Source organism: Megascapheus bottae, chromosome 9, assembly GCF_031878675.1.
Source record: "Megascapheus bottae isolate mThoBot1 chromosome 9, mThoBot2.hap1, whole genome shotgun sequence".
NCBI classification, from domain to species: Eukaryota; Metazoa; Chordata; class Mammalia; order Rodentia; family Geomyidae; genus Megascapheus; species Megascapheus bottae.
Window position 1 is genome coordinate 42,853,065 of NC_143517.1, and position 13,160 is coordinate 42,866,224.

At 32.2% G+C, this 13,160-nt stretch overlaps 1 protein-coding gene across 50 annotated transcripts in view; it reads left to right on the top strand.

Moving 5' to 3' along the window:
* Rims2 (regulating synaptic membrane exocytosis 2) overlaps positions 1–13,160 on the top strand; it is a 385,455-nt gene that overhangs the window by 240,305 nt on the left and 131,990 nt on the right. For 24 of the 50 annotated variants that reach the window (XM_090339193.1, XM_090339194.1, XM_090339196.1 and 21 more), the window contains 2 exons: positions 6,113–6,292; positions 7,175–7,284. In XM_090339193.1, coding sequence (XP_090195319.1) covers positions 6,113–6,292; positions 7,175–7,284 — 290 coding nt within the window. Of the gene's footprint in view, positions 1–6,112; positions 6,293–7,174; positions 7,285–8,074; positions 8,108–13,160 lie in introns of all 50 variants that reach the window. The other 26 variants (XM_090339238.1, XM_090339190.1, XM_090339192.1 and 23 more) reach the window with 3 other exon arrangements.

Genomic DNA, 13,160 nt, shown 5'->3' on the forward strand with positions numbered 1-13,160 from the left:
AGTTTTACTATGTTCATTTACAAATCTATTTTACATTTACCTTGGACTGACAACAGTAGTTGGTCTGGCCCAAACTAATATGTTATACAACTACTTGTAAATGACTTGGATAAACTTTATAAAAATGACATTCCCTAGTTAACTTATGAAATCATACCTTTCATCTTAATAGGATTTTGTTATAATTATTGATTTGTTTCATAAAAAAGAATGTGGATAAAGCAATCATTCATAAATCTACTACTCACACTGAGAATTAGAGCATGTTCCATACATCTCCCTATGCTCTCCTTAACTACTGCAGCCCTATACCTCTTCCACTGAAGTGATTAATGCCATGTTGAATTTCCAGGATTCCTTTGTTGTTGTTGTTGCTGTTTTGTTTTTGAAGCTACTTTCATTATTGTTGTTCATTCAAACCTTAGTCACCATTTAACCTCCATCTTAATTTACTATGGAATTCCTAGACTGACTTTTGTTTTTGTTTCTTATATATCTGTAGAAGATAAAAAAGCTTGTTTAGTTAACTATCTGTTGTCATGTATTTATTTCCATGATGACATATTACCTTTAACCTTTGTGACTCTGTATTTAATATAATTCAGCACAACTACCTCTAACCCTATCAGGTTTCCAACATCCATTGACTCCTTGGTTATGGTATTTAATTCACTGATGATTTTAGCACTTACCTTTGGTTTTCTCCGGTTTCACAATTTTTGACATCAGCCTGAGTAATGTCAGAATTTTCCTGAAATATTTATCCAGCAACTCCATACTTCTTTCTTATTTTCTTATTTCTTTATTGGTCTTTTTCCTTGCTTATATTCATATAAGTAAAATTTATTCTCCATTCTTTTACTAGGGTAAATTACTTGTGTTTCTTTTTTGATGAATTTCAAGTCTAGACTCTAGTTTCTCCTGAAAAAAAAAAGAACTTGAACTAATATGTGAAAATTCTCTGTAATTTAGCCAAACTACTTGAACACTTGAAAGGGAATGTGATCTTTATATTAAGGAGTGTGAAATAAGTAAGTGGCTCCTATTCAGTGGTAACTGTCCAGGTTTTTCAACCTAGGTTGCAAGGTAGTATCACTCCTAGTAGTCTTCTTTCCAAATGTGGTAGATGCAGTAAATCGAACATGGTCATTTTCATTCCCAGTCCAGTTTACCAGAAAAATCTAGACTTTTACTGTTATCCCCACCTTAAGACTATCACATGAAAAACTGTACATACTGCAGAAGTGTTGAAGCTGAAATATTTGTTAAAATCATTTGCTGTCCCTTCCGGAGACAGATAGTACTTTGTATTAGGAATCAAAATATTTAATGTTGCCTGGCTATGCTGAAAAGTACAGAAATATATTTGACTTAATGTACATTTTAAAGCAAGCTCAAAACTTAAACTTGTTTAGACTGATTTATCAAGTTACCCTTCATTAATACTCTTTACAAAAACCATAAATGTATTTTCTTATTTTAAAATATACCCCCGTTTTGTAATTACTTTTCTGGCATATGGAGTATCTCTACTTGAGGAATAGCTGACATTGATGGTTAGCAGCTAATGGTGGATTTTTCTGCAAAGATTTCATTTAGAAGCCATTAATTTGGTTGTATCTTAAAAGAGGAATGAAAATTATTTAGATTAGATGGAAGTAAGTTGGGATATCAATGACTTTTTAATAAATGTATGAGCAAAACCAGAAAAAAAACCTAAAGAATGAAACAGAATACAAGACACAAAAGTGAACACATATTCCTCTGGGTTTTGTCAAAGGAGCCACTTACATTTCTTAGAAAGAAGATAGTCTCTTTTACAAATGGCATTGGGAAACTTGATCATCCACAAATTCTCTGTTTCTGTCTGTTGTGCTAATATCAATTCAAAATGAATCAAAGACTATAATGTAAGAACTGTAACCTAAAAATCACTACAAAAAGAAGTAGAGGAAATACTAGAACTTTTCGATACAGGCAACAGCTTCGTGAGTAGAGTTCAAGGGGTTTAGCAAATAAGAAAGAGGATTGACAAATGGACTGCTTCATGAGTAACAATTCTGCATGGGGCCAGGAGTTTGGCCTAGTGATAGAGTGCTTGCCTAGCATACACAAAGACCCAGCTTCGATTCCTCAGGACATACATAGAAAAATCCAGAAGTGGTGCGGAGGCTCAAGTGGTAGAGCTCTAGCCTTGAGAAAAGTCCAAGGACAGTGCTTAGGCCCTGAGCTCAAGTCCAGGACCGGAAAAAAAAAAAACAAAAAAACAAAAAAAAACAAAACTTCTGCATAGCAAGAAGATAGCCTAAAGAATGGAAGGACAGGGACCAGGAGTTTGGCCTAGTAGCAGAGTGCTTGCCTAGCATACGCAGAGATCCAGGTTCGATTCCCCGGTATCACATACATAGAAAAAAGCAGGAAATAGTGCTATGGATCCAGTGGTACAGCTCTAGTCTTGAAGACGGCGCCCAGGCTTTGCATTCAAGGTCCGGGACTGGGAAAAGAAAATGAATGAAAATGTGGCCTTTCTTTTCCCAGAACTGGGAAAAGCAAAAGAATGGAAGGATAGGTGCTGGGGGGCGTGGCCTAGTGATATAGTGCTTGCTTGGTATGCATAAAGCCCTGGGTTCGATTTCTCGGCACCACCACACAGAAAAAGCAGGAAGTGGTTCTGTGGTTCAAGTGGTAGACTGGTAGCCTTGAGAAAGCCCAAGGACAGTGCTCAGGCCGAGTTCAAGCCCTATGGACTGGCCAAAAAAAAAGGAGGGGAAGGATATCTTTGCCAGGTATATGTGCAACAGGGTTCTAATATACAAGAAGCCTAAAACACTAAATCCCCAAAGAATTAACCATCCAAATAATAAAGGGATGAAGGAGCTATACAGAGATTTCTTTCTTTCTTTTTTTGCCAGTCCTGGGGTTGGACTTAGGGCTCAAGGCTAGGGCTCTCCCACTTGAGCCACAGCACCACCTCTGGCTTTTTGCTCTGAATGTGGTACCGAGGAATCGAACCCAGGTCTTCATGCATGCTAGGCAAGCACTCTACCACTAGGCCAAACGCCCGGCCCCTATACAGAGATTTCTAAGAAAAAGTACGTATTAGCAATAAATACATGAAATGTTCAACATCTTTGGCCATAAAAGAAATACAACCCAAAACTCCGTTGACACTCTCTTTCATTCCATTCAGAAAGGCCATTGTCAAAAATGTGTGCAACAGATGCTTGTCTGGATTCAGGGAAGAAGGGATTCTAGTATCCCGATTGGTGATAGGGGGAATATAAATTGGTCCAACCACTGTAGAAATTGATACTGAGATTTCTCAAAAAACCAAACAGAGAATTATCCTGTGAACTAGTGTTACTGGACTTGGCTTATATCCAAAAGACAATAAATACAGCTACACACCTATGTTCATTGCAGCACTGATCACAAATAGCCAAGTTATGGAAACATTGCCAATGTCCATGGATGTCTACATGTATAAGATAAGATAAAATTCCATTGCATATATGTGAGTGTATATTATGTATCATTACACATTGTATATTATGAAATATATGATCATTGTATTATATACACACACTTGCTATTAGGAGAATGAATTTATGTCATTTGCCAGAAAATGATTGGGTCTGGAAAACTTGATACTGAACAAAGTAAACTAGCCCCCAAAAGACAAAAGACCAATATTTTCTCTCAAATGTGGATCTTAGATAAAAAATGCAGCCTCATTTAAACACACACACATAGGCATATTCATATATATTCAAGTAAGTTGACTGAAATATAGTATATGTAAGAGTGAAACTTCATGAAATAAACCCTTTGAAGAAATAGCAGTTTAAAAAATGAGTATCGGGAAACTGAAACATAATTTGAATGGGAAGGATTAGTGGAAAGGGAATAGATACATAGAACAGGGAACGGGGAAAACACTGGTGTAGTACTCAATGTACATATGTAAAAATGAAAGTGGGAAACTTTAAGACTCAAGAGGAAAAGGTGGGAAAGGCAGGAATTCATTTCCCCAAACAGCTATAAAGGAGACATGTTCAAGCATAGATTGAGATACCTGAGGTCACTATAAGAATTTATTAATAAATCAACAATATTTTAAACTAAAGCAAAAGTGCTGGAAGCAAATTTCAAGCACTAGAGCACCTGCTGAGCAAGTGCAGAATCCCCAAGTGTAGTAAGTTTCCATTCTCTTAACTGTGACTGGACAATTGGGAGAGGTCTACCGTATGTGCCTCACTTATGGCCATATTTTCATCTCACACTGTGATCACTGAATAAAAGAAATATAATTTCTAAGACTATGACCCCCTTTCAAAGCTTTTTTACTAAAGAATTACTACATAAGGATTTTTATCCCCTCAATTGGGGCTTTTTATGCTACAAATATTCAGAAGTACTTTTATGAGGATATAGGGCAGGATAACATATTTGAAGTAATTTCTTGAAGTTTATTGAAGTTTATTTCACAATAACTAATATATCTCAATTATTAAAAATATTGCAGTATCTAAGCCTTGAAACTAGATATTCTCCAATTTTACTTCCCTCTGGGAAAGTTGCTTTATTGAATCAGAATATATCAAATTGGGGATAAATGAAATCGTTTTTCAGTTGAGCTAGTTGTAGATATTCCAGTAAGTTTTGCTCCTATGCTATATGAGAAGAGCTTGCTGTTAAGTTTCCATTAACAAATTAATATAAATGCAAATATTTTAAAATAGGTTTTCAAAATTTTAACTGATAAATAAAGAATTAAATTTTTAGAAGTTGAGGAAGGACTTATGGACACATAATTCTTTCAGTTTAATTGCCTGTTCTGATGATGACATACAGAGATGGTATGCTAAAAACATATAACAAATTGAACATATTTATTTCCAAACAAGTGTTCCCTCAAGTGTTTTGTAGAAAAATAAATTATGATTTTTTACAGGAAATGGTCATTTTTTTCATTTCTCTTACTTATAATTGAATATTATGTATGAATTTACATAAAAATACCAAACTTAGCTAATCACATTGTGATAAAGACTTAATATTTTTGAAATTATCCTATAATTTTGTAATTTTGTAATAAGGTATGATAATTGCTTGCAATTTTTTCATTTTTGAAAATAAGGTTTACATAATTTGTAGGTAAAGTAGAAGTCCTTGATTAGGTTGGTGCTTGTTTTACTGTCTATAATATATAAGCATTCTCATTTGTCTGGTGGCAAACTGGGCAAGGAGGTAATAATTTCAGGTATACTTTGACATATGTTTATATTTTGTTTCAGAGCCAGATTTAGTTTCTTTAGAATTAGCTTTCATATTGTGGAGTTGGTTACTAGAAAACGTTCATTATCTTAGGCTCCAGAAGTTAAAAATCAGTAGTGATGGGTGACTTAAATTTAGCTATTCCTTCAACATGGATTAAATTTTAGTATTAGCTACATTTGTGGTCAGAGAGATCACAAAGCTTCAGAATTATTATTTTAGTCAATTAATATCTATTCTGCATCAGTTGGTATAGCTAAAGTACTCTGTGATAGATAGCTGATTACCAGTTCTCTACAGAATGATTTCTCTTTTGGGGTCATATTTAAATGTGGCTACACACTTCGAAGTTGCCCTATTTTTCCCATACCTTCATTTTCATTCTTAAGTTTGAAAGTTCAAGTCTCTCAGAGCATTGTGATTATGCAAGAAACCTTTTTATCTTTTGTTGGAATGTAAATACATGGCCTCGCCTGTTTGAGAATTAAAATCTATATGGATTTTACACTCTTGAAAATATCAGGAAAAGTCATTGAATTATGCTTCACATAATTTGATTAAGAAATTTTGAAAAGCAGACAGTTTGATTTTTGTTGGTCATAGCTTGGCAATTCCTATTCCTTCATTGGAAATTGCTATTGAAGGCAGACTAAATTTAGTTGGTTAGAGTTCTTAAATTCAGTGAGAATTTGCACAGAATATATTGGGGAAATTTTTGGTTTACATAATTAGTGATTTTAAACAATTCCATTTTCAAAATCAGTTTGATGCATCATAACCAAATAGCAGAAAGGCACAAAAGATCAACTGAGCTGCTTTTTGACTAACGTTTCAGGGATTGTGAAGCAGCAGATAGACAGCCATATCACAGATCCAGATCAACAGAACAACGGCCTCTCCTTGAGCGGACCACCACCCGCTCCAGATCCACTGAACGTCCTGACACAAACCTCATGAGGTCGATGCCTTCATTAATGACGGGAAGATCTGCCCCTCCTTCACCTGCCTTATCGAGGTGAAAGATAAATCAATCAGACTAACTTCCCTTTTTGCCCCACCAGCACACCATTTTATATTTCCAACAGCTAAATGGTCTCTTCTATCATCTTTGGCTGATCACTAGTCAATACTAACCTTTTCAGTGTAAACACACTACTTATATTCAATGGATATAATAGTGTGTCATTATCATTGTAATTTGTTTACTAACTGTCCTGATTGCATCTGTTTTGTGATTTCTCATTAATCAGGCTTCCTACGCAAATCCCCAAAGTATTCTTCCCCTTCAGAAGGACACATTACTTCGTGTTCATTAGACATCACTTTTCTAATGATCATCATGTCATGAAATAAAACTAGGTTTTTTTTTTACCTTCTATCAATACTTATATCATGGATTTTATCTATATGAATTTTGAATTGTTCAGGGTTTTAGTTGTAGTGGCATCAAATATTTTCTGATCATGGGTTATTTAGTGTAAGCCTGAGTTAAAAAAAAAAAACAACAAAAAAAAAACTTTGGGTCAAGAGAAGAAGGTTAATGTTAGGAGTTTGAAGTCCGGCAGAAACAAAATGTAAAATAACATTGTTTATTTTTTGAGCTTCAAAACTCTCCTTTTACTTTTATATAAGTATTAGCAATTCCATGGATTTTATTGTAAGGTTTTTGTGTGCATGTTTATGTGTATGTGTGCATATTTACACAAAAAGTATACAAGCATCTTTTGCTAGTCAAATAATCATTCAAATATCCATATTTTGTCCTGTTTCCCTAACATTTTAATCAGCAGCTAAACCTCTTTTAAAACTGCACTTATACAGCATCCTATGAACCATCTATATTTAAAGTACTTAACTCCATTATACTGAAAATGAATATTAATGACATATCTTGTAGGTCTCATCCTCGTACTGGATCTGTCCAGACAAGCCCATCGAGTACCCCAGTGGCAGGACGAAGGGGCCGACAGCTTCCACAGCTTCCACCAAAGGGAACATTGGAAAGAAGTAAGTTTAATTTCTAATTATGTCATATAGGAAATACACATGGAAGCTAAGGTGAATCCAGATTTCTTATTACTTTTGTGTTGGTTATTGTTTGTTAATTGTATATCTTGGCTACATTTAACAAATCAGTAGATGTATTTGTGAATACTATTATAGATTTTGCATGTAAAATTTATGATACTTGAAAGTAAAATAAGCTCCCTATTCTCTTGCTCATTTTTCAAATTTGTGTAGATGCACTTAAAAAGTAAATTTAATACTGTCTTAACTAAGCAGTTGGAATACTTCTTTGCAACTAAATTTATGTAATTGTTCATAATTACATAAAGTTTATTAGTAACTAGCTGAATCAATTTTCATACACTGCAAAGGACTGTTTAGCTGATGCACAACAATGGTGATCCTTCTCAAAACTGGAGTGCAAGAAAAGGTAATGATGAATATACAAAAAGATGCATGTTGTACTGATATTTTTAATACTTTTAAACTTTTGCATAAAAGCAATATTTTCTGATATACACATGAACATATTTTTCAAACATCTAAAAAACTTTGCAAAAAGGGCCTCTAAAAGCATGTATAACAGAATGTAATAATTTTATTTGTAACGTTATTTAAAAATAATCCTTTTATTTGGTATATGAGTGTAATTTGCAAAGCTAGTTACTCACCATTTAACTTTTCTTTGATAAACTATACCTTCTGTGTCTTTGGAAATTTCTATTGTTTTTAACCCTTGTGTTCTGGTTCCCTCACCCTATTTTTTTTCCGTTGTTATTATTTTCCCTAGACAATGGAGTCAAGGACATAGAACCTTATGAAGGTCTGTACCTAGAGGAGGGTTTGTTTTGTGCTGACAGCCTTTTGGGGGGCTATGTAAGCAAAAATAAACCCAACTGCAATTGATGTCCTGTCATCATTATATAGTTTTCTACATAGTAAAATTATTTTTATGGTTTCTAATAAATTATTCAAATGTTATTAGTCAGAAATAATATCGAGTTAAATTGTTTTGCTGCATCAAATAAGAGTACTAGAGTTGAACTTTTTTTAGTGACAGGATAATATTCATCTTTAATTTTTCAAAAGTGTTTACTTTTAAGAGATTTAATTTGCTTTGTAATCAGGAATCTAGATTTTGTGGAGATTAACGAAAGGTATCAATTGCAGTCTGTGTTTATGTCATTGAGAATGAACACATAGTGTAGCTGTATTTATCATCATATATTTCCTTTTGTTTTATGATGATATTTAACTATTAAATTGGGCTTTCTCAAAAAAGAAAGTTGTTAAATTAGTGGTTGTGGTTTATATTTCCTATATCCTTTTTTTGTGTTGTAGCAAGACTGCTTGCATAGTGTCTCAAAATTATATATATATATATATTGCTTTTATTATCAAATACCACATTATGCCTCAATATGAAAAAGTCTTGATCTATAACATATCTTACATTCAGTAGGATAATAAAGAGAATTCCCTACTAGTTTCATAATTCTAAAATAATTAGCTTTTGTTGGCTAATGAATCTCTAGCACATAGAATAATGTCTAGCACATTTAGACCTGAAATAAAGGTTTATTGAATGAATGCTGCCAATACTTATTTAGAAATTGAAAAGCTACCTCAATTAATATATAAAATACTACTAAAAATCTGTGATTCTTTATACTTTTATACCAAAATTTATTTCTTATAACCTATTTATTTATTTAGTCATTTCTTTTTTGGTACTGCGGATTGAACCCGGGATGCTTCCCTTGCTAGGCAATTGCTTTGCCCCTGAGCTACTTCCCAGGCCCTGTATCCTATCTATAACAAAGTTGTAAAAGCAGCAGTGCTTTTATCTAATTCTAGAACATGTTGATAAAAGTTGTGTCCTTGTTAGCTGTGAGAAACTAATAATATCAATTTAAATTTTGTAGTTCTTTCTGTTTATTGTGTACTACTATTTTGGATAATAAACCAGTGATGCTGTAGTTAATTGTATAATGCTGAATTGTCACATGTCAGCAGTATTACTATAATTCTCAATTATTTGTTAAAAAAGAACAGGCGCCTGCAATTTTAAAATTTATTTTCATTACTTTCAGTAATATATGTGGAACATGTTATTTCAGCAGGATTTGTAATCATCATTAGTGAACAAATTTGTTTCCATATAGAGTCAGTTAATTTATACTAATTTTCTAAAACTTCAATTTTAGTATCCATTTTAGCGGTTGTGTTAAGATATAAATAGTCTGTCTATTTTTTGTTGTATTAAATATGACAGAAAACCAGGCAGATTGCTGAGACTGAAGTAAGGGTTGATGTGCTTCAAAGGCTATAAACAATCTGTTTTTTTACCTGTGGAGCCATTAAAATCACAGGTTTTTCTTTATATCTCCAATTATATTTTATCAATTTTATTTGTTTTATTTTAGTAGTATGAATGATTTTATACATGTTTCATAAATGTTAACATAGAGACTTTAGTATGCACATGATTATATAATTTTCTTTAGTTTAGAAAGTTATATGACAATTCTTTTCAAGATCCTCAACTTCTAAATGGTGTTACAGGTTTAGTTCCAACATAGACTACCAATTGATCAAATCATATTTGGGCTATTTCATAAAAACTTAATTATTAGAAATTTTAATTTAAAATTTTATTTTCTAAGCCAGGCACCAGTGGCTCACACCCATAATCCTAGCTACTCTGGAAGCTGAGATATGAGGATAGTGGTTCAAAGCCAGCCTGGGCACAAAAGTCCGTGAGACCCTTATCTCCAATTAACAACCAAAAAACTGGAAGTGGTGCTTTGGCTCAAAGTGTTAGAGCACTATTCTTGAGCTGAAGAGCTTACGCACAGCACCCAGGCCCAGAGTTCAAGCCTATGACTGACAAAAAATAAAAATAAAATAAAAATAAATAAATCTTATTTTCTAATTATCTTTAGCAACTCAAACCATGATCAAGTCCTAATTTAACTCAATAATTTGGCTCATTAATTCATATTATCTCATAACTAAGTTTTATTTATCTTGACTATGCTACTATTATTTTTATTTTACCTGAAAACAAGAAAAATGATTTACTCCCCAAATGTAAGGCGTTATTCTTCTTATCTTCTTATGTTTTCCCCTATTTTTGATGTACTATCATTTTGTGAAGCTAGAATAATTTATGTTGTTTTTATTGTTGTTTCTTCAGAAGGAATGTTATATGCCTCTGCTTTTCTAATAATATAATTAGTTTGTAGACAAGGAACTTTTCTTATGTTACATAGTTATTCAGATACTTCTTATATTTTAGGGTTTATTGCAAATAAACAACTTCTCATTTCAAAATCAATAGCTCCATAAAAGCAAAGCAAGCCAATATTAACTTAACTAGTTGTAAAATTATTTACATTTTCATAGTATGCAAGAAATTCTTTTGAAATACTGTGTTCATCTTACAATCACTTGTTTATATCACTATGAGTATTTTTTTGTCATTTGAAAATGATGAACATAGATGTGGTATTATCTTTTTCTTTACCTGTTCAAATACAGAAGTGACTGAAGAAATGGGGCATGTGGAAGAAGAGGGGGTGGAAAAGCAGAGAGGAGAGGTCAAGGCAGGTCTGTGTGATTGTGTGTCTTAGTAAAGAAGTTTTATAAGTTCAACTTTTTAATCTTTCATAGACTTCGGGTTGCAGATGCATGAGTACACAAGAGATAACACCTTTTTAATATTTATTTTTAATTGTGTGATGATATTACTGAGGAATATACAATATCTTAATAACATAGTATGCCAAACTAATTTAACAAGTTTCTTGAATGTTTTCCTTGATATTTTAGACAAATTAGAATTACAGAGCGTGCTTTTGACCAAAAGACAAACATCCTTTCTCTGATTGTTAGTTTACATTCAGTTACTATTTAATAATATTTACCAAGTAGCAACTAGAAAGATTTGAATCTAGACAACCGATAAGGAACTGTAGAACAGAAGTAAATCCCTTATAACTTTTAAGAGACAGTGCTTATTTCCCCACTATATTATTTCCTATGTAAGAACAATTAGGTTTGTGTTTGTTCCTTTTCCTCAAAGTTCAATATTGAAGAAACACTTACAGTCATAATTACCTCTGTAGTATCCTCCTACCAAAGGGCTCCTTCATTTCTGGTGTCATCATAATTTTGCCCTGTTTGATCAGAATGTTCTTGAAAGGCTCATATACTGTATTGTATGACAGTAATATGCTTATCGAAGCTTTATCAAGTTTTCACTCTTTTGAAACCAGAACTGAATCCAAAAATCATATAATCTATCAAGTTGTTTAAAAATTTTAAATTGTAGAACAATGCAGGCTAGCTTTAAATCACCTTTTATCAAATGATCAATTAATTTATTTTTACTTTTATATGGTATGTTTTATGTACTTTTTCTCTTTATCGTTGTGAGTAAATAATGCCATTTTATACATACACATGCATATTGTGTATTATATATTTTTTTCATTGATACATTCTCTGAAGCTAAAATTCCTTTAGCTGCAATGTGCTATATATTTGTGACATTTTAGAGTCATTAATATAAGAAGCATCAACAGGCTATATCTGATAAAAGAAACAAAGGAAATTTTAGTTGCAAAGCTATAGAGGTGAATAACTTACTCCATTCTGAATACCTAATATTCAAAATTCTACAGTTTCTCACATTTTCTAATTTGGAATGCTATAGAACTAACATTTTATGGAATATTGTAAAGGTGAATTTCATTTTCATTGAGCTGAATGGTCAGTGTTTCCATTCATCTGTTCTTTCTATATTAGACTAGTTCATACAAGTACTGAAAAATTTCATACTGTTCATTAATTGGCTCCAAAAGTGAAATAGTTTTTAGGATATCGTTTATTTGAGGACTGCAGCAACAGTACCACTTTCATTTATATTAGCTTCATTAGCATAATAGAACCCATTTGTTAATTCTGTTTGCCATTTTGTTTAATCCTTAACTGCTTCATTTAAGAAATTAGTACAAAAGCATACGAATTTGTTTCTATTTCTTTTCCTGATGAATAGGAAGTATCTGCTTGATTCTTTGTTCATTAGTGTGTTCATTTAATGCATGGGTTTACTTTTGCAGCATGTGACTTTTATACTTTTGCAGTGCTTGACATTTATTGGGGATTTTAGTGACCTTAATTATTATTCCTTGTCTGTTTTCAATGACAAAGATAATGGAGATAAAACACCAAGCTTACCTAATAATGGGAAAAAAGGCAAGTCTAAAAATTAATTTTTATGTTATACTTTCATTAATATTTGTAATTGTATAAATATGCTTCCTTAAATAATGGAAGTATAAATGTAAGCATTAGTCCCAATTTCAATTGTCCAACATTTAATTATATACTCTTTTTACTCCTGAATAAGAAATCCATCTTTAAAATCCTTATTAATCCTCCTATAATCCTGTATTAGTTAAATATCTACCATAAAATAGGAAGATTTGCATTGTTTATTACATTAAGTGACAAATTTCTCAGGAAAACAGTGGTGATGTGCTATTATGAATTAGAAAAGCACAATATAGATTTTTTTCAGTTCAGAAATGTTTTTAAGTTGAACTACTTTAAAATATTTTAACATACAAAGTAGAAAATGAAACACATGAGATCAAAATAATGAACATAAATAATAATGAGCATAAATAATAAAACTAAAACCAATAATAGAAACTGTATGTTTGGAAGTATTCAATAATCAAATATGGCTACATATATTCATTTATAGTGTCAGCGTATACAAATGTTACATTACTATTTAGCATGCTTTTTTATTGTGATATTTGGCTCTTGTAATGTGCCAAATTAAAATATAGTTTTATCCCTTA